This window comes from Wolffia australiana, chromosome 9, assembly GCF_029677425.1.
Source record: "Wolffia australiana isolate 7733 chromosome 9, ASM2967742v1".
NCBI lineage: Eukaryota > Viridiplantae > Streptophyta > Magnoliopsida > Alismatales > Araceae > Wolffia > Wolffia australiana.
In genome coordinates this window covers 5645165-5666226 of record NC_135843.1, presented here as the reverse complement: position 1 = coordinate 5666226, position 21062 = coordinate 5645165, and the positions used below count along the sequence as shown (strand labels likewise).

Genomic DNA, 21062 nt, shown 5'->3' with positions numbered 1-21062 from the left:
GAGGGATAGAACGAGAGGAACAGAGAGAGAGGAAGGGATAGAAAGAGAGGATCAGAGAAAGAGAGCAAGGAACATAGAGAGAGAATAATAGAGAGAGAGAGAAAGGAACAGAGAGAGAAAAGAATAGAGAGAGAGGAACAGAGAAAGACAGAGAAAGCGAGGGAGAGAGGAAGGGATAGAAAGAGAGGAACAGAGAGAGGGATGGATAGAAAGAGAGGGAGAGAGAGAGAGAAAGGGATAGAAAGAGAGGAACAGAGAGAGAGAGAGAGGGATAGGAAGAGAGGAACAGAGAGAGAGAAAGGAACACAGAGAGAGAGAGAGGAACAGAGAGAGAGGAAGGGAGAGAGAGCGAGGGACAGAGACAGGAACAGAGAGAGAGAGAGGGAGAGAGAGCGGGGGACAGAGAGAGAGTCTGTAGGAGGGACGAAGAGCCGGGACAGAGAGAGAGCGTGTAGGAGGGACGAAGAGGGGGGACAGAGAGAGGGAGATAGAGGAACAGAGAGAAAGGGAGGGAGAGAGAGAGCGAGGGAGAGAGAGTCCGCAAGGGAGAGATAGAGGGGGAGGGAGATAGAGAGAGAAGCAAAGAGAAAGCGGAGATAGAGATAGAGACAGTCGTTGTGTTGATGGAAGACGATGACGAGGTAGAAAGATGGAAAACTCATCGTCGTCGAGGCACTCAATGACCAGCAAAGAGTGGCGGAAATCCCTCAAATTAAGATAGAATACCCAGAAATTCAATAACGAATAAGATAGAACCAAAGTTTTCTCAAGATAAGGCAGAACAAAAAGTAGAAGATGCAAATGGGGCTGCCAAATTCTTAGAGATCTGCCGCAAGAAATGTCTTCTAAATCTTGTAGCCAAATCAGGAGTCAAGAGAAGACAAGGATAGAGAAAATATTAGAGGTGAGGGTCTCCTTTCTAGGAAGGAGATAAGTAATATCTCATTTTAGATGTGGGAGGTTGCAATTTTCCCATGTAGTATCGTTAATTATATTATTAGGGCAGAGGATGAAGATCTCAAACTCATGGAAGGTCAAGGGGAGGAGCAGACTTTTGTATGTGTTGTTTAATTATCTTGATGGATAAAGACAACACCTAATACATGCTCTAACCATTGGATAATCCGCAAAGTTTTTAGGAGTAATGAATGTAGTCTCTAAATATGGCATCTTTGGATTATTATAAGTGATAAAGTGAGAAAAATTATAAATGCACAATTCAACGCCTTTTGGAGATAATTAGGGTTACATACAGATGTACCCTTAATCATTCTTATCTCACTGGCCAAGTCGAAATAAAAATGATACTCTATAAAAGTTTTAAACTCGTACAATATATTTCTCCTGAAAGTTAGAAAAATCATTTTTTCCTACATCTTGGAGCATCATTCAGAGTATCGCATTCAAGGAGCTTTGGTGCCATGTAACACATGTTGATTAAGATCCCCCCATCACGAAGGTCATGAAGCAATGGACATCCAGATGCACGGTCGCATGAAAGAAGTTTGGATTATGTTTTATTGGGTTGACAATAAGTGAGTATAATGGGAGAGAGTAAGATGGCAAGAAAATGGCAGTTATCATTGTCAAAATTATATAAGAGTTTATACTATGTGACCACTGGTAAAAGGACTTTAATGGTAGTTGTTATACATAAAAGAGTTTATATTCCAATACTATGTCAAAATTATACATCATTGTCAAAATTCCAATACTGGTAAAAGGACATTGACATGGACATGGACTTTAATGGCAAGGACTACAAAAATAGGGTCGTTACATCATGTCGAGGTTTAATATATAAGGGACATAGCCATGTATTGCCTTTTTTAATTACCATCATTGTTTACTGATCGTCATTTACTATGTCTGTGATGAACAAGTCAGTAAAAACTTCTGATGGACTAGTATTGGAATCATTAAATAATAAATGTTGATGGTGGAGGGCGTAGCAGTTGCCACAGAGAATATGGAAGAAGCATTTATTTCTGCCAAAACAAATGTAGGCAAACTTTGTGAGTATTATGATGAATTATACTTTAATTTTACTTCTCCAGGCGAAACATTCTTCATGAGTGAAATAATTGGGTAAACTTACTAAAACATTGTTTCAATGAATCAATTGAGTAAAAATACTAAAATTTCAAGGTAAATCAATTGGGCACATGCATTAAAATATCCAGTAAATTAATCAGTTCGGTAAAAGTAAAAACTATCTTGTGAATTAATTGAATGACTAAAATGACTAATCTATCAAGTGAATGAAATAACTGGGTAAATTAACTCGATTATGAAGAAAATGAATAAATTGGGTAAAATAACTAAATTAAGGAGCTACTATTGTTGAGTACATTTAGTAAAACCAAATGCGTATAATTGATTGATTCACTTGATATTATCGATCATTAGTTTAAATATAAACTAAGGTGTTCAATTAACATATTCACTTGATACTTGCCAATAATTAGCATTAATAAATACTATTGTGTGGTGTTAATTTATTCACTTGATAATTATCGATAACTAGTTTCCATAATACAAATCCCCAAATTGTTGGGGAACAAGACATGTACATAGGTAAATTACTTTTTGCCTAATCACAATATTAATTCCACACGAGAGAGAGAGAGAGAGCAAGAGAAAGAGCAATAGATAGAGAGAGAGAGAGCAAGAGATAGAGCAAGAGAGAGCACGAGAGAGAGAGAGAGCAAGAGAGAGAGACCAAGAGATAGAGAGCATGAGATGGAGAGCAAGAGATAGAGAGAGAGCAAGAGAGAGAGGGGTCAAATGATAGAGCGAGAGAGAGAAAGAGCAAGAGAGAGAGCAACAGATAGAGCAAGAGAGAGAGAGAAAGAGAAAGAGAGAGAGAGCACTAGATAGAGAGAGAGCAAGAGTGTAAGAGATAGAGAGATAGCAAGAGAGCAAGAGATAGAGAGAGAAAGATAGAGAGAGCAAGAGAAAGAGAGAGAGAGAAAGAGATAGAAAGAGATAGAAAGAGAAAGAGAGAGCAAGAGAGAGAGAAAGATAGAGAGAAAGCAAGAGAAAGAGAGAGAGCAAGAGATAGAGAGAGAGCAAGAGAGAGAAAGATTGAGAAAGCAAGAGATAGATAGAGAGAGAGCAAGAGATGGGGAGAGAGAGCAAGAGATAGAGAGAGAGAGAGAGAGAGCAAGAAATAGAGAGAGAGCAAATGAGAGAGAGAGAGAGGAAGAGATAGAGAGAACAAGAGATAGTGAGAGCAAGAGAGAGAGAACAAGAGAGAGAGAGCGAGATAGCAAGAGATAGAGAGAGAGAGCAAAAGATAGATAGAGAGAGAACAAGCGATAGAGAGAGAGAGCAAGAGATAGAGAGAACAAGCGATAGAGAGAGAGAGCAAGAGATAGAGAGAACAAGCGATAGAGAGAGAGCGAGAGATAGAGAGAACAAGAGATAGAGAGAGAGCAAGAGATAGAGAAAGAGAGCAAGAGAGCAAGAGATAGAGAGAACAAGCGATAGAGAGAGCGAGAGAGCAAGAGAGTGAGAGAGCAAGAGAGAGAGAGGAGAGAGAGATCAAGAGAGCAAGAGAGAGAGAGAGAGCGAGAGAGAGAGAGAGAGAGAGAGAGCGAGAGGGAGAGGGGTAGAGAGAGAGAGGGAGAGAGAGAGAAAGAGAGATATGTAGAGAGAGAGAGAGCAAGCGAGAGAGAGAGAAAGAGAGCAATAGAGAGAGAGGACAAGAGAGAGAGAGAGAAAGAGAGAGGGAGAGAAAGAGAGAGAGAGAGAGAGAGAGCAAGAGAGCAAGAGAGAGAGAGATAGAGAGAGCAAGAGATAGAGAGCTAGAGAGAGAGATAGAGAGAGAGCAAGAGATAGAGAGAACAAGAGATATGTAGAGAGAGAGAGAGAGCAAGCGAGAGAGAGAGAGAAAGAGAGCAATAGAGAGAGAGGCCAAGAGAGTGAGAGAGCAAGAGAGAGAGAGAGCAATAGAGAGAGAGAGCAATAGAGAGAGAGACCAAGAGAGTGAGAGACCAAGAGAGTGAGAGAGCAAGAGAGAGAGAGAGAGAGAGAGAGAGAGAGAGAGAGAGAGAGAGAGAGAGAGAGAGAGAGAGAGAGAGAGAGAGAGAGAGAGAGAGAGAGAGAGAGAGAGAGATTATATGAGACACGGGATGCTTTAAATGAATGCGGACGATGATTCGATCGCCATCGCATAACCGCCTCTTCACATCCTCTTGCACTCTATCCTTCTTTCTATCTATCCCCTTCCGCTTTAAACCTTCATTCCAGCACTATTTACGCAAATTTCCGGAAGTCCTGCCATTTTCCAAAACTCCCACAACTTCCGAAGGCCCCATTCTAATTTCTCAACCATAAGCCTTTATTTAAAGGACACATTATTGAATGACTAAAAATCTCGACTGGCAGGCGTCCCTATAAGTGGGGCTCGCAATATAATTTCGATTAATTTGGTTAATTAAAACTAAGATTCTGGCCTATATACAGAAAACTTAAGAACCTCTCTACATTTCCAAAAACTTTAAACTTTTGAGGACTCCACTGTAATTTCGCACACAAACTTCAAAAGAAGTTAGTAAAGATCTCGATTGGCGGGAGAAGCCGGAATGGACGGTGGATGATGCGCCAGCGCAGAGTAGGTCCCACATCGCAACCAAATATTTATATAAAGCCTCCTCGCCAACCAATTTCTTCATCGTTCCCAACTCCCGAGGGATCGTCTTGTTCCTCCGGAAGCCCGCGGGATTTCAGATCGATGAGCTACAATCAGCCACCGCCGCCCGTCGGAGTGCCCCCGCCTCAAGGTCAGACAGAGATCGTTACTGCTGATTCATTGTTTCGATCTTTCAAAGTCTTCTCTCGATCCGTGGAAATCTTCTTTCGATTGTTCGAGATATTCTCTTGATCCTCATAAATCTACTCCCCATTCTTTGAAATCTCCTCTCGATCCGCCGTTTTGCACGTCTATATCCTCATATTTCACGGTTTTCAAAGAAACCTTCTCTCGATCATTTAAAATTTTCTTCCGATCCGTCGTTTTCTTGGTCGATATCGCGAGATTTGACGGTTTTAAAGTAACCTTTTCCTCGATCATTCGAAATTTCTTTCGATTCTTTGAAATCTTGTCTCCATTCTTCAAAATTTCCTCTAGATCCGCTGTGTTGCATATCCAAATCCTCAGATTTGACGGTTTTCGAAGAAATCTTCTCTCGGTCATTCAAAAATTTCCGCTCCTTCGAAATTTTCCTTCCATTCTCCGGAATCTCCTCTTCATCCGTCGTGTTCCAGCTCGTTGACCTCAAGTTTGATGATTATCTAAGAAACCGTCTCTCGATCATTCAAAATCTCCTTTCCGATCCTACGAAATCTCCTCTTCATTCTTCATTTTGCAGGTCTAAATTCTGATATTTGACGGTTTATCAACCTTTTCTTCATTATTCAAAATCTTCTTTTCAATTCTTCGAAATCTTATCTCCGTGCTTAAAAATCTCCTCTCTATCCGCCGTTCCGCAGGACTACACCCTCAGTTTTGACGTTATTCAAAGAAAGCTTCTCTCGGACATTCAAAATTTTCTATTCGATCCTTCGAAATCTCATCTCCATGCTCAAAAATCTCTACTCGATCCGCGGCGCTGCAGGTCTACATCCTCAGTTTTGACGGTATTCGAAGAAACCTTCTCTCAATCATTCAAAATCTTCTTTCCGATCCTTCGAAATCTTCAATCCATTCTTCAGAATCTCTACTCGATTTGACAGCGCTGGAAGAAACCTTCTCTCAATCATTCAAAATCTTCTTTCCGATCCTTCGAAATCTTCAATCCATTCTTCAAAATCTCTACTCGATCCGCCGTGCTGCATGTCTATATCCTCAGATTTGACAGTTTTAAAAAACTAATCGCGATTTTCACATCTTCCGGTGATCTTTCTGTCAATGTAGGGTATCCTCCGGAAGGTTATCCCAAGGACGCGTATCCGCCGACGGGATATCCACCGCAAGGTTATCCGCCGCCGGGATATCCCCCGCAAGGTTATCCTCCGCAGGGATATCCTCCGCAAGGGTATCCTCCGCCTGGCTACGCTCAGCCGCCGCCTCAGAATCAGAAGAACAGTCCGTCGTTCTTGGAAGGATGGTCAGTGATTGATCTCCTCCTAAAATCAATTTTTTTTTAAAAAAAAATTTAAATTCGGGTCGATCTTTCACTTCCCGGTGATTCTTTTTCCAAAATTTTCGTTTCTCTGCAATTTACCTTCTTGGAGGGACAATCAGTGCTCTATCTTTCCCAAAAATCAAAGTTTCTCCTCTAAAATCTCTAATCTTGGATGGACGATCGGTGCATGATCTTTTCCTTTAATCCGTGTGTCTCCACTCTTTTTTATTTTATCACCGTTTCTCTGAAATCTACCTTCTTGGTGGGACAATCAGTGTTCTATCTTTTCCTAAAATCTAATTTCTCCACTAAAATCTCTAACCTTGGAACGATCAGTGCATGATCTTTTCCTTAAATCCGAGTTTCTCCACTCTTTGATTTTATCACCATTTCTCTCAAATCTGTATTCTAGGATGGACGATCAGTGCCTGATCTTTCTCTTTATTCCAAGGTTCTCCACTCTTTTTTGATTTTATTACCGTTTCTCTCAAATATGTATTCTTGGAGGGCTGATCTGTGCCCGATCTTCTCTTTTAATCCAAGGTTCTCCACTTTTCATTTTATCATCGTTTCTCTCAAATCTGTATACTTGGATGGACGATCAGTGCCTGATCTTTTTCTTTCATCCAAGGTTCTCCACTCTTTTTTGATTTTATCACCGTTTCTCTAAAATCTGTATTCTTGGAGGGCTGATCTGTGCCTGATCTTCTCTCCAGATTTGATCTGCTCAGTGAAATCTCCGTTTTTTTAAATCTTCTTTCTTGGAGGGATGATCGGCGCCTGATCTTCCCCTAAAATCTATGTTTCTATGATATTTTTCTATAATCTACGCTTCTATTAACCATTTGGTTGGTTCTTTCTTCAGTCTGGCGGCTCTTTGCTGTTGCTGCCTGCTGGATGCTTGCTTCTGAGAGGCGTTCATTGGTCAGCTCCTTCTCCCCTGTTCTTGTTGATCTCAACAACTGGACTCTTGCGTATCTGATCATTCAAAATGCCTATTTTCGCTAATTTCACTAATCTTGAATTAATGCACTTAACTTAATTGAATGAACTTTCGCATAATTTGAAACAAGGAAAATCGAGATTGCAATAAATAATTGTCGCAGGTGTAAGTCATGTCCCAGATTCAGGAATAGCAGTCGATCATTCCTGCATAATTTAAGACATGATGAAATCGTCGTCAGACTATTAATGTGTTATTTTTTGATGAAATTGTCGTCATTACGATAAAAGTTCAAATTTTATTTGAAATTCTAATGTTACCCTGAATCTCTTTGGAACCCGAGTAACCTCTGATTGAACCCGTACTGGATACTGATGGGGTTGATTTTTTTCCTGATATTGGCTTCTGGGAATTCTTCCCTGGACAACTCTGAAATATCCCCCTTTGTCCCATGAAACTTCGTAGTCTGATTTTAAACGCGATCCTTCCTGAAAAAATACTTAGAAATTAGCATAGAAATTGAAAGTTGTCTTCCCTAGGACTTATGTTTTCAAAATATCAAATCAGACATTTTCACATTGTCAGTCATCTCTTCTAATTTAAAAAATCACTCGGGAAAATCCCTAATTTATGAATGAGCAAATTACAAGTTTTCATTACTGGTACATTGATGTAATTTGACTATAAAGAGAGTTCCAGTAGCAAATACATTGAAGGATCGCAGGGAAGGGATGAGGCTCAGATGCAGAGGGAAGAAAGGACGAGTACTGCCAATAGCAAATACTTCTGGCTGCCCCTCTTAAAGGGAGGGCACCTTATTTAACGGGAAATATGCATAAGAGAAAAGACGCTACTACCCCTAAGGGAGGAATTAGGGGATTCGGGATAATATCATACATTAAATATCAAATAACGAAACGAAAATTTAAGATTATCCAGTCTGACCTTACACATGGAGCGACCGCAAAGGGCCTTTGTAGCAGCGCAAAAATCGTTATAATCTTCGAACTGTACCCAAACTTTGCAGTGAAGCCCAGAAAGAAGATCTCCCCCTTTACCTGAACCATCGTCGCTAGCTACATTAAGGTTCCTATTCCGTGGGAGGGAATCAGTCAACACGCATAAAAAACAAATAAAAAAATATTTTTTCTCAAAAAAATTTTAATTTTTCCACGAAAATGTGTCTGAATTCTTATTCCATGAGAGGGAGTCAGTCAACATGCAGCAAAAACAAATAAAAAAAAATCTTTTTCTCATAAAAAATCTAAAATTTTCCGTTTACCATGATGAATGAAATGGTAAAATGATTTCTCCAAGAAAATGGGTTTGAATTCCATTTTCTATTCATGAAGATGGGAGCAGTATTGTGACCAAAGCCCAGGAATCATGGGGAGGTATTTCTGATTAAGTCCCTTTAAGGACCAATTATAATGCACAACAAACAGTTTCTATCTCAGACATTAAAGTAAATAATTACACTACGAGGAGGGACTTTCTTTTGCAGTAATATTAAATATATGCGATCACTTTCGTAGAAAGAATAACTTTATTCTGTCTGATAAATTAATGCAGACGTCAGTATCAATTAAGTTGGCCGAACTCAGTAATCAGTCATATTGCTTAAAGGGAAAGAATACTGGACTTTCATCCAACATGAAAAACTCCAAGATGAAACCTCGGGTTATGGTTATAGAAGATAGTCTTTTCTTGACGTTTCCAGGTTTAAAATTTTAATATAGAAGGCTGTCATATGATAATCATAGGGAGAACAATGAACACTAAGATCAAACTGGAGCAACTTTTGATAGGCCCAACTCAGCCAGAAGATAGGAAAAATTCAGAGTTGCTTCCATCCCAAGCATAAGGTCTGTGGTATCAAGGTGACAGTTTCTGGAACCGTCGCCCTCGCATGGTGTTGATTCGATATGGCAAAAATCTGACAAACACTGCGTCAACTTCCTGGAGTTGTAGATTTGGACGGTGCTTGTCAGCTTGTGTCTTCATTCGACTCTGCGCATCCGCCTGTGATGCTTTGAGCTCATGCAGAATCTGGTCCCATTCCTCCAGCTTGACCACTAATGGGCTTGCAGTGTCGGCAGACAGAAGTCACCAACAGAGGACTCGAATGTTATTTACGCTGTTTTTGCTCAGAACATCCAAAACAATGGAGGAAGTGCGTAGCATGGGCCGAGTACAGTTATAATACGTCGTACCACTCAGCTACACAAATGACCCCATTCAAGGCCGTTTACGGGCGAGATCCACCGACCTTACTGAAGTATGGCACACCAACAACACCGCTGGACTCCCTTGACGAACTATTAGTGGAAAGAGACCAAATGTTATCAAGACTCAAGGAACAACTCGTTAAAGGACAAGAATACATGAAGGTCCAAGCTGACAAAAGGAGAAGAGATCTTCAGTGTGAGGAAGGAGATTATGTTTACCTCAAAATTCGCCCTTATCGTATGCAATCCCTAGCTCACAGACACTCAGAAAAACTATTACCTAAATATTTTGGTCCTTACAAAATATTGCAGAAGATAGGCCCTGTCGCGTATAAACTACAATTACCAGAGATGACCAAAATACACCCCGTTTTTCACGTGTCAAAGCTGAGACGCGCGATTGGCAACAACCAACGAGCATTAGATATTCCTACTAACCTCTCTGATGATTTGCAATGGCAGGTGTACCCGGAATGTATTCTATCTTACAGATTTACAAGGAATGGCATGCAAGTCTTAGTCAAATGGAAGGATCTGCCAAATCTTGAGGCTACATGGGAAGACATTGAAGTAATCGAGCGTCAATTTCCCAGTTTCCCACTTGGGGACCAAGTGGTCTTCGGGGACGGAAGGAATGTTAAAGACTTACCAAGGACCTATCAGAGCAAGAGAAGAAGAGGGGACGACAAATCACATGGCCATCTGGTCTGTGGACGCCCTACAGAATGATGGCGGGAAATGAGAAGACAGAATAAAGGGAGGCCTCCGGGGGAAGACGCGCATCTTTTTCAGAAGCAGTTGTGGGCGAGATCATCGCGTCTTGGGAAGCTGATCCAGCTCTTGAAGACTCCGGCAAGAGAGGGGACACCGATCCAGCCTTCTCTTGAGAACTATCTTCATCTTCGTTCGTTAGCATTCGTGTTGAACTATTGTTATCACTCTGCTACATTCGATTTGGGTTCGACCGACGACTCTGCTACTAGTCTCCGTCTCTCTCTCTATCCCTTCCTTGTGCCTTCTTTCACGGTCAAGATACGTGGTTGAAAGGCTACGTCGTTGAGTCCTAAGGAGCCTTAACAATTTTACCTGTTGGCATGTCTCTCACTCTTGCACATACTGTTCAACTTTGGCCTTCATCCCCTCTAAATGTAGTCTTGCTTTAACCATTCCCCTGAATGACCCCAGCCACTGACAGGTGGTATGCATGTATCAACAGAAGAATAATGCTGATGGTTGACGGAGACGCTAGGCGGCCTTGGTAGAAAGGCATCTATCACGCAACTTGTATCCTGGATAAGTGATCCGGTAGGCTCGTATGTCCTCCATGATCTTCCCCAATAATGGATCTTGTGCAATTTCTTTGTCCACCTGCAATAGCTCCATCAAATACAGAAATGAGAGGGCAAGAGCCTGCAGAGTTGCTTGGGTTTGCATGGGTGATAATGCATCTGCTGCTTGATTCTCTTTTGTGGGTCTGTAGATGATGGAGAAGTTGTAGCCCGAAATCTTGGCCATCTGTCGCTGATAGTCAGGTTGAATCTATGTCTGCTTAAACAGATGGCACAGACTGATTTGATCTGTCTAGACTGTGAAGTGGCTCCTCAACAGGTAACATCACCATTTCTGGACTGCCAACACTATTGCCATGAGCTCCCGCTCATTAACCGGACGGAGGCAATTTGAACCTGAGAGAGATGCTGAAGTAGGCCCATACCTGACCCTGCATCAACACTGGCCCAAGCCCCATACCTGATGCGTCTGCATTGATCACAAACGGTTGCGAGAAGTCAGGGAGAGCCAACAATGGTGTACTGCTCATCTTGCGCATAATCGTTCCACCCAAAGGCATCTTTCTTTAACAGTTTTTTTTAAGAAATCTTTCTTTCTTTAACTGTTGCATCAAGGGAAAGGCTAGTTTGGCAAAACCCTCAACGAACTGGCAGTAGTAACCTGCGAGCCCTAAAAAACTCGTAGTTCTCAAAGGTTGACGAGTCGGGGCCATTCCGCAATGGCAGCAATTTTCTTAGGATCTGCCTCCACTCCCTTTGACGATATGTAATCCCACCCGGGTTTGACCGAATGCGCACTTCTTGACGTTGAGGTAAAGCTGATGTTGGTGGAGTATGCTGAAGACTTCGTGGAGGTGGCTGGCATGCTCCAGCTCAGTCCTGCTATACACCAATATATCGTCAATGAGAACCAAGACAAACCTCCGTAGGCAATGCTTAAAAATATGGTTCATCAATCTTTGAAAGGTTGCTTGCGCATTCTAGAGGCCAAAGGCCATGACCAGGAATTCATAGTGTCCGACGTGCGTGCGAAAGGCCATCTTCGCCGCGTTCTTTGGCCACTTGCAAATTTGGTGGTAGCCTGATTTGAGGTCAAGTCAGGTAAATATTCCTATGCCGTGGAGCTCATCCAAGAGAATGTTCGACGTGGGGAATCGGAAACTTATCTGCTACAGTGGCTTTGTTTAGTGCGCATAAGTCCACACAAAATTGCCATCCACCATCTTTCTTCTTCACCAGGAGGACCGGACTGGAATAAAGGCTTGTTGAATGTTGGATCAGTCCAGCCTGTAATAGGTCACAGACTAGTCCTTCAATCTCTGCTTTCTGCGACTGTGGGTTGCAGTATGGTTGCACGCTGATGGGAAGGGTGATACGAACCTTGATCTAGGTTCGTATCGAAAGGTGGTTGGAGGACGAGGCGAGGTAGAAGTTCCCGGGGTAGGAGAGTCGAAATGGGAATGATAGGAGGGGTCGAACAGATGGGGCAGGGATCGACCAGGGACGAGCCGCCTGATGACGCGGTGAAGTGTTGACGATCGCGGGGACGGGGATTGTCGGAGACGAGAAGAGAACTGAACGGCAAGGGTAGGGATGGGAGTGGAGGGGAAACGGCTGAAGATCCGGTGAGACGATCACGGGATAGGGGGTCGCTGGACGGTCAAGGGGACGGGACCGAGACAAAGAGGATTGAGATAGTGAACCAAGAGGCCAATCTTACCTTCAGTCTTGACTGCCCTCCTCAATGGAGGGTTACACCAATTTATAAGGAAAGTAAGCAATCTACCCTAAACATGAAATTACTAAAATGCCCCTAGGGGGCTAAATTCCTATGATACCCTTTGGGGGTAGAGGATCTTATCAAAGGGCGCCGGAGACAAGGAGAATTTGGTGGTCCATCTCGCGAGGTCCAACTGTAGCTCTTGTACTAGACTTCCACTTGGTCCATCGTTGAACAGTGTTGTGTCGCACATCAGTCGATACATTTCCATGACGTCTAGTCCTTCCTGTGTAGCTCCACAATTAACGATCTCCGCGAGATCCCACTGGGACAGGCTGGATTCCCCCTGCAGTGTGATCCTTGAGTTACCCAAACTGAACGTCAGGGTCAGTTGCGCCCAATCTACTTCAGTGGTTCCCAAAGTGTATAACCACTTCATCCTGAGGATCATGCCAGTGCTCGTCAGCTCAATTGGCAAGCAATCTTCAATAATGCCAATCCCTCGTGGGGCCAACTAGACATGCAGACGCTTGGCCCATCCTCCTGGCCCGGCACTGATATGTCACTATCAAGAGTCTATCACTTTTCTTGGCGTCTCTATTAAAAAAACAATTTCTAGGCTTCCACCTGATTTTAAATTCTATTTAAAAGAGATAGAACTTCATAATCAGCGAGAATGAAAGATGGAACCAATAAAACATAATTTTTATATGGTTATGATTAAAGCAGAGAAACTTTTCTCGGCCTCCACTGCATTCAAATTTCTATATAGAAGATTACCCCAATTAGATAATCTGAAAGAGAATCGAGAGATAGATCCAATAAAACACAAATCAAATAAGGTAAAGATTAAAGCAGAGAGTTTTCTTGGTGTTCACTTAGTTTAAACTGCGAGATTCAAGGTTTTCATTCCAAAATGAGCAAGGGAATCGAGCGTTGGAATCTATAAATGACGATTTAAATAGGGTAATTATGAAACCGGAAAAAGGGTTTTTTGGGACCTACCAAATTATAATTTCCATCGAGAAGGTTATTGAATGACGATCCGAGAGAGAATCAAGATAAGGAAACTAAAACACCTCATTTAAATAGCGTAGTGACTAAAAGAGAGACTTGTTTTGGCGGCTACCTGATTTAAATTTCTGGCCAGAAGGTTGAGAAATGATAACCAGAAAGAGAATCGAGAGATGGAACCAAGAAAACGTTATTTAAAAAGACGTTTAGATTAACGCTTGGACTTTTATTGACGTCTAGCTAATTTCAATGTGCACCCAGAAGCTTACCAGACAGAGAATCAAGAGACAGAAACTAGAAATCGAGATTCACAGAGGGTCATTATTAACGCACAGAAACTTTTTGGGCATCTACCTAATTTAATTTTCTATCCAGAAGGATAATCATAAAGAGAATCATGAGATGGAAACAAGAAATAAACAGTTTGTTGACAATGCTCAACAAAATTAAAACTAAGGAGACATACCACAAAATTAATACAATAATTAAGAAATTGTTCCTTTATAATATTTGTTTCCAATTTCCAAAATGTAACTCTGATTGCGTAATGATCAAGACAAAGCAAAATTTTTTGGCGTCCATTTAATTTAAATCAGTACCTAGAATTTAACAGATGATAATCAGAAGGAGAAATCGAGAACTGTCGATTGATACCAGACGTCTAATATCAATACTTTAACAGCAAATTGGCATAAATCGCGATGGATGATTTCCAAAAACGCACACTTTAGAATAAAAAAATTCATGATCAGAGTCTAAAAAAACCATGAAATCGTTGTTGTACAAACCTGATCTTCCCCAAGACGGAGAACACGGTATGAGTGACCAACATCGAAGGCTTGGATGACACTCGAGGCTCGGCAAACCACCTCGACGGCACGCCTGACACTACAATCGTGTCCGGCCTCCGAAGAACTCCCCTCGAAGATGATAATCCTGCCAACCAGAAGTTGAAATTAAAATAATTTTCATGGAGATCGAATCAGTTTGCATGAATGAATCTTCTCTTACCGGACATGGAATCCTCCCACGACTTCTTCAGCAGATCGAAATCATCCGACGGGGGCATCTCCACCTTCAAGAAGAACTTCGCCCCTTCGATGTTCAACTCAATCTCGTCCATCTTCCTCAAAACGGACTCCCTCCACTCGACGAATCTCCGCCGTCGGATATCATCTCCGTCCTCGCCTTTCAAAACCAGACCGAAGTCCCGCACGAACAGTTTTCCGGCGGCGATCGGATCATCGCGCTTCCGCTTGCTCTGATCGGGAAGCTTCTGGATCGTTAAATCTTCGTCCGGCGCGGAGATTGCCAGAGAATCGCGGAGAAACTCGAGAAGAGCGGATTTGAGCTTCCATTCGTCGATCGGCCTGACGGAGGTCTCCGCGCGGAAGAAAGTGAGGAGAAGCTTCAACCTAGGACGGAGAGACAGTCCACCTACGCCGAGATCGATGGTTTCTGTAGGCAAGATCGCTCGATTTTCAACCATCTTCTCCGCTGAAGAACTGAAGAACTCAAGAACAACCGAAGAACAGAAGAATAACCGAATAATTTGAACAAGAGGAAGAAGGGTGAGTATAAAGACAATAACTAATCTGTTTTGTGTCAGTGATTAAAAAGCGAATTTTAAGGTTGTTTTGGTTCTTTTTTTCATTTGACGACTGTCAACTTTTTTAGAATTAGAGAGGAAAAATGTAAATTAGTGGAAATTGGGGGAGCCCAACTGGATAAATGAGTGTATGAAAGCAAGCCTGTGAAGAACAAAAAGAAAATAACTATGATGAAAAATATTTAATGATAATACGAAGGCAATAGTTAAAACTGGTGTGAGTTAACGATAAAAATGAGATTTTTGGGGTTGTTTTAATTCCTGTTTCTTGTGTGTTTTTTCATTTCACCATTGCACAGTTTTATTTAAATTTAGGGGGAAAGACGAAATTTTTGAAATTCAGGGTTATTAAATTTTTGGGGAAATGTGAAATTTATGTTCGTTTAAGGCTGTCATTAAACTGTTTAGAATTAATGGAAAAAATGAAGCTTTAGGGTTGTTTTGGTCATTGTTTATCTTATGTATTTTTTCATGTTGCTGTTGTAATTTTTTATTGAAATTAAAGGGAAATGTGAAATTTGTGTGATCTAGAGTTACAAAGGCTGTAATTAAACTGGTTTGTGTTAATATAAAAAGGAGACATTTAGGGTTATTTTGTTTATTTTTGTCTTGTGTATATTTATGTGATCTCAGACATGTTTAATTAGACTTTTCTCTCCTTTTGCTCTAATTTAACATTATAGTGGACATCCGAGATGGCAATCCATCCAATGCATCAACTCATTCTAAGAAATTCCTACTGTAGAAAAATTTACATCATGTTTTGTCACAGCCGGTTGGCAAAGTTGAGAGCTGGTCAGTGCAACCGTCTATAAATGTTACCCTTGGAGCACAAGAAAAAAAATTACTTTAACTTATTAGAATTTATGTTTTCTCCAAAAAATCCCAAAAAATCATCAGAATCATTTGAAATTAGTGATAGCTATTACATTATAATAAATATTTATTTCACTTATTTGCATTGGTTTTATCTATTTTCTTTCCTTTTAGTTATTATTCCTCCTACACTTACCCATTAAACCCAGAAATATTAAAGCGCATTGGGAAATATCTCAAAATATTTATTGACCAAAATTTTCTCCCTCATTACCTATGCCTTGTGAATTTGAACCCTGACTTGTATTAGTTGAGTAAAAATGTATAGTTATTGTTGCACAAATCAGAGATTTCAAACACATTTTATCCTAAATTCTGGTTTATCATGGTTCAAAAGCCAATGACTATGTTACTTTGTTTTGAAGTTGTGAATATTTGAAGATAAAGAATGAGGTACTTTTAGAGAGTACGGTGATACTAATAAAAATTCATTGGCTTAATAAAATTTAACATATAATTGAGGTTATTTTGCAAATTTTTTTATTTTGTCCTAGTGATAGAATATCTTATATTTGTCTATGAAAAACTAGGGAAATGAGGAAGAAGAATAAAATGGGGAAATAAATGTAATAAGCAAAGTTTTTTTGTTTTCATGAAATTTTGAAGAACTAAAGAACCAAATAAGGTGGAGTAGGTGTAGGAGATTATGAAGAGTATTAGATCATGTTTGTTTTAGAAAAAAATCAGAGATAATATAAAAATAAAAACAACTTTTCTTTACGGTTGTAATAACGATAACTATACCATTTTTTAAAGAAATTAAATAGAGTTATAAGGTATATTTTGGTATTTTTTCTCACATGGAATGGTTTGGCCTCATGGCATATAAGTACATGTATATTTAGATCATTCGTTGAGTATTTGCATGTAGTGCATTTACGGAAAATAAATAACCTAGTACACTATTAAATAACATATATAGAACTGGACATTGTTGGTTTGCACATATAATGAACTACTTAGTTTCAAGAAGGACCTAAGTAAATGGATGAGTGAGCAATAAACAAATAAAATTTATGTGGAGGTCCAAATCTATTTCTGATAAGATCCTGAACTATTTTATTTAGATGCAATACAATTTTAAGGAAATGTTTATTTATGTTTTTAAAAAACTCTATAGGGACTGTAGAGACCAAAGTAAAAGTTCACTCTTCTTATTATTTGAATGAATCTTTTTATGGTTTTGTACATTTTTGTAAGGCGGAAGAAGCTGTTGTGGATGAGACTGAAGTGGTGGGTGCATAAGATTTTTGAGATCATTGCAGAGGAGAGCAGTTTTGAGATTTCATTTGTCGATCAGCCTGCTCTAGGTTTCTACACAGAAGAAGGTGAAGAGGATCTCAACCTAGGGCAGCGAGATAGTCCTATGCTGATTAGGGATCGGCAGGCATCATCCATCACATCACACGACTCCGTGACGGAAACGTGACGGATGACGTGATGGTGACAGTGACGGACGTAGGGGTCCGTGATGGTGACGGCGACAGATGATGTATCAGTCGTGACGGGGACATGACGGTGACGGGTGCCTCAGACGGGTGACATGACATAATGGCTGTCACGGATGATGGCTATGACGCATTTTAAAAAAAGTTAAAAACGGACAGAAAATACCCATAAAAATCAATAATTTTAAGCTTTCCGACGGCCAAGATTTTTCCACATGGCGTCGCTATTTCGATTTCTTGACATTTTACACAGAAGTCCCTGTCTTATTTTGTGTGCGCAAATTGATGCCGCCTACAAATAATTGGAGATATACCCTTCTAATTCTCTGTCCTCCAAATTTCCCTAATAAAAACCATAGGAAATTTTAATAATTCTACCTCTTACTTTCGAAATTACCATAACCTCCTAATTTCCTAATAAGTGTATCCATTTTCCATTAAAAATTTTATTCCTTCCACAAAAAAATTCTGGAAAAAAATTCAATTAATTTCCAGACAAATCATCAAAAATTTAGTAACCCATCCCCACATTTATTAACATTAAATTAATCTTTAAACTTGGGAGAACCCATAGTAACGGATTGGGCTATGTATTAATATGAAATTAAATTTGAGTTTTAAATTTATGATGTATTATGTTCACATGAAAACATATGTTGAATTGCTAGAAAATTTTGAAAGATAACCAGAATATGTACGAAATGTATCAAATATATACTTCATTTTCTCTAGTAACCTTGAACCTCTATTACAATCTGATCACCCAACCACAACTATAGTGATTTCTCATTTCAGTTTCCATGCATTTATGTTACCCATCAACTCAATTGTCGATGGAATATCGAAAAACAGGGAAAGACAAATTTTTGGAATGTTTCGAATGATAGTGAAGCCCTATATTTTAGAACAATGTGCAAGCCAAATTTTTATCCACCATTATCTTCACTATATGTGGAAGCCTCTTGGTCAAGTCTTCAAGATCTTCTGAAAACTAGGATATTTCACACACAGTCACCAATTATAAATAAAAAATAAAAAAATAGATGATCTTTTTAAGTAAGAAATCCAATTACAATCAGATTTTTTGTGTTGAAAATATAAAATACATCGTAGATGACAATGACAATTTTAGAGAATTAAACATGCATTTTGGCGTCCACCCAAACTTCAACATAATCTTGAACACCACATTGTCCACGATGGCCCATGGGGAGTCCGTGAAATAAACAAATTGCACTATTATCTCCTTCATCCTCTCTAGTGTCTTCGCGATTGCACCACCGTGCCCGTACGCTCAGCTATCGTCCGCTGATCAGAATGAGTGCCCTTCAGCTTACCATATACTCCACCTTGACTGAACTGAAAATGTCTCCAAAATATGTTAGTCGCCCTGTCTTGTCGCTTCTTCAACCTATTCCGCAGCGGGTCAACTTTTTGGTCGCAGCATAATAGGCACGCCCATATGCTTGACCCAACCTCCGTGAAATATCTCAATATTTCTGTCTTCCCTTTAAGTTTGGTACGTGAAATCAAAACCAACGGTAGAGGGGTTTCCTGAACATCGTCTACCGATGACTCTCCTGCCAAGTCAACGCACATGTCGCCACATAGAGATTCCATCGAGATAAACTCTGCTCAACCCATTGCAAAATTCAAAACATTGCACTGAGCTTCATTATAAAAATGTTCATTTAGTTAAATTCAAAAATAAACTCATTTACCTACATTCAAACTTTCATATGACACATAACATAAAGTAACATTGAATAAGTCTCCATCAAAGAAACAATAAGAGACAATAAACCTTCATAAACATTCAATAAACAAGCTGAACCTTCTGAAGATATGATATGAACAGCGATAACTGTAGGTGAGTTAGTAGAGACGAAGAAAAAAAACTAAATTTCATTTGTCACCAGTACCAAAATTAAAACAACATGCAATAGTGGTAGAAACGAGGTTAAATTTTTTAATGTCTAAGTCTTCTTCTATTTGTCCTCTAGGATATCAGATCAGCCTACAAGGTCATGTGTTATCTGTTGGGTCTAGAGGTCTAAATCTGGATGAAGAAATCGAAACAATTCCACAGCGGAAGACTTGAACGGAATCATTAAAACCATAAAACAAAGTACCTTTACACGGATCCCATCCATGATTTCTTGGATCCTGGAGTGAGCCGAGTCAAGCTACTCAAATGTGCAGCCTCTAGATGTATCCACGCAATCCTCGGCACGTCGGATCTCCTCCTTCTCATTGACGAGCCCCGTTCAACCTCCACCATCATTGTTACGCCATTCTGATTGCATCGGGCATCGGAGAGGGGTGTAGGGAGAGTGGAGAACAAGGGAAGGCCTCTAAATAATTCTGGCCTTGGTGAATTTTTTTCAGGGCCTTCCCCTATTTATACTAAGTGGGTATTTTTCATAAAACTCTCCAAAACTTAAGTATATCTTTCGACATCCAAAAGACCATTTGTGTGTGACCCTCTAGGCCCATGTATCAGTCCCGTTTACGACTCCAGCGGCCCAATAACTTTTATTGGCCTTCCAAATTAATTTACTACATCAAACATATAAATTAATTAATGTTGGATCAATTTAACCCAATCGATAGGTCGAGTCTCCAACACGTGGGGTGCCAAGATACACCTCGTGCTCTAGAAGATACAAAGGAGTGTGTATGGACTCACTCATGGAACCTGTTCATTATTAGTTACCGTGTACGTATAATCCCTCATCCACTTGATGCTCCTTGGACGACTTAGGGTATGGTCAACTATCAAACCCTAATCAGTCATCCGAGTTAGTACTGATGCATTCGGAATTCATCAAAGAACCCTTCTCTGATATTTCATTGCCTTGGCCGGGGACTTCATCGCGTCGTCTTCCTCGAGCTGTCACCTCTTATATCGAGGGTGGATGATCCCATCTTGACCACTCAATCATCTTCGTGAATTAGAATCATGATTAGAGACTCGTTGGCCATAGTCAAAGTATAACATCCGTCCAAAAGACGTCTTTGGTGTCTCAGGTCTAAGGACCACCTACACAATGGTGATGTGAATCTAACTAATTGACAGTTCGGTATAATACCATTCAGGGATTCGTACGGATCAATTCAGTGAATTCTTTCCACTAAAGGTCACCCACTATCTATCCTTAGTGTCTCCACACTAATGGCTATGGGACCGGCCATACTCAACATATGAGTGAGGCTAGATAGTGCTATTCTATCCGAATACTTCGATGTCCTTCTTGCGTATCCTTCAAATAAGAATATTTAGAACACATTCTTAAAGACTAGTGATCTCCGTATTACGATCTCATCATAATTCACTAAGTCTGATCATGTATTCATGGACTTCATTATAAGCATCACATGTGCACTATAATGAATATGTTGTATTATGGAACATTGAACGAGATGTGGAATGAGTGATTGGTTTTTCGGCCACATATATATCTATCAATCTCCACAAGCCACATGGAAGCAACAAAAACAAGACCTAATAAAAAAACTAAAGCATGCCCAATATCAGAAAAAGGGGATTTCAAATGTTTCATTAAACCTGGTGATTAAACTTTGTAATCGCAGTTAGTAATGGTTGGACTCTTTGTTCACCTGTTCAGACATAATCCATGTAGCTACAAAGAAAATTAAAAAGTAAGTTATTTACATGCTTGACTTTGATAAGTGTTCGTTGTGATGTCACCAACGTGGCCCTTCCCTTGCAATGTAGTGACTTCGCACCTACATACCAACCCTGTAAAGATACATGGAAGAAACCATAAACTATTCCAATAA

The 21062-nt window shown here is 40.1% G+C and overlaps 2 protein-coding genes across 2 annotated transcripts; one reads left to right on the top strand and one right to left on the bottom strand.

Moving 5' to 3' along the window:
- Window positions 1-4654: 4654 nt before the first annotated feature.
- Window positions 4655-7139, top strand: LOC144707560 (uncharacterized). Its single transcript, XM_078580738.1, has 3 exons — window positions 4655-4787; window positions 5921-6113; window positions 6997-7139. The coding sequence occupies exons 1-3, from the start codon at window positions 4739-4741 to the stop codon at window positions 7040-7042; spliced, it is 288 nt and encodes a 95-aa protein (XP_078436864.1). The 5' UTR covers window positions 4655-4738; the 3' UTR covers window positions 7043-7139.
- A 6-nt stretch (window positions 7140-7145) lies between these two features.
- On the bottom strand, window positions 7146-14874 carry ZCW7. The gene is made up of 5 exons (XM_078580737.1): window positions 14337-14874; window positions 14114-14261; window positions 8020-8164; window positions 7395-7562; window positions 7146-7280 (listed from the first exon to the last, which is right to left on the bottom strand). Exons 1-5 carry the CDS (start codon window positions 14812-14814, stop codon window positions 7275-7277), a joined length of 945 nt encoding a protein of 314 aa, XP_078436863.1. The 5' UTR covers window positions 14815-14874; the 3' UTR covers window positions 7146-7274.
- Between the last annotated feature and the right edge of the window lie 6188 nt (window positions 14875-21062).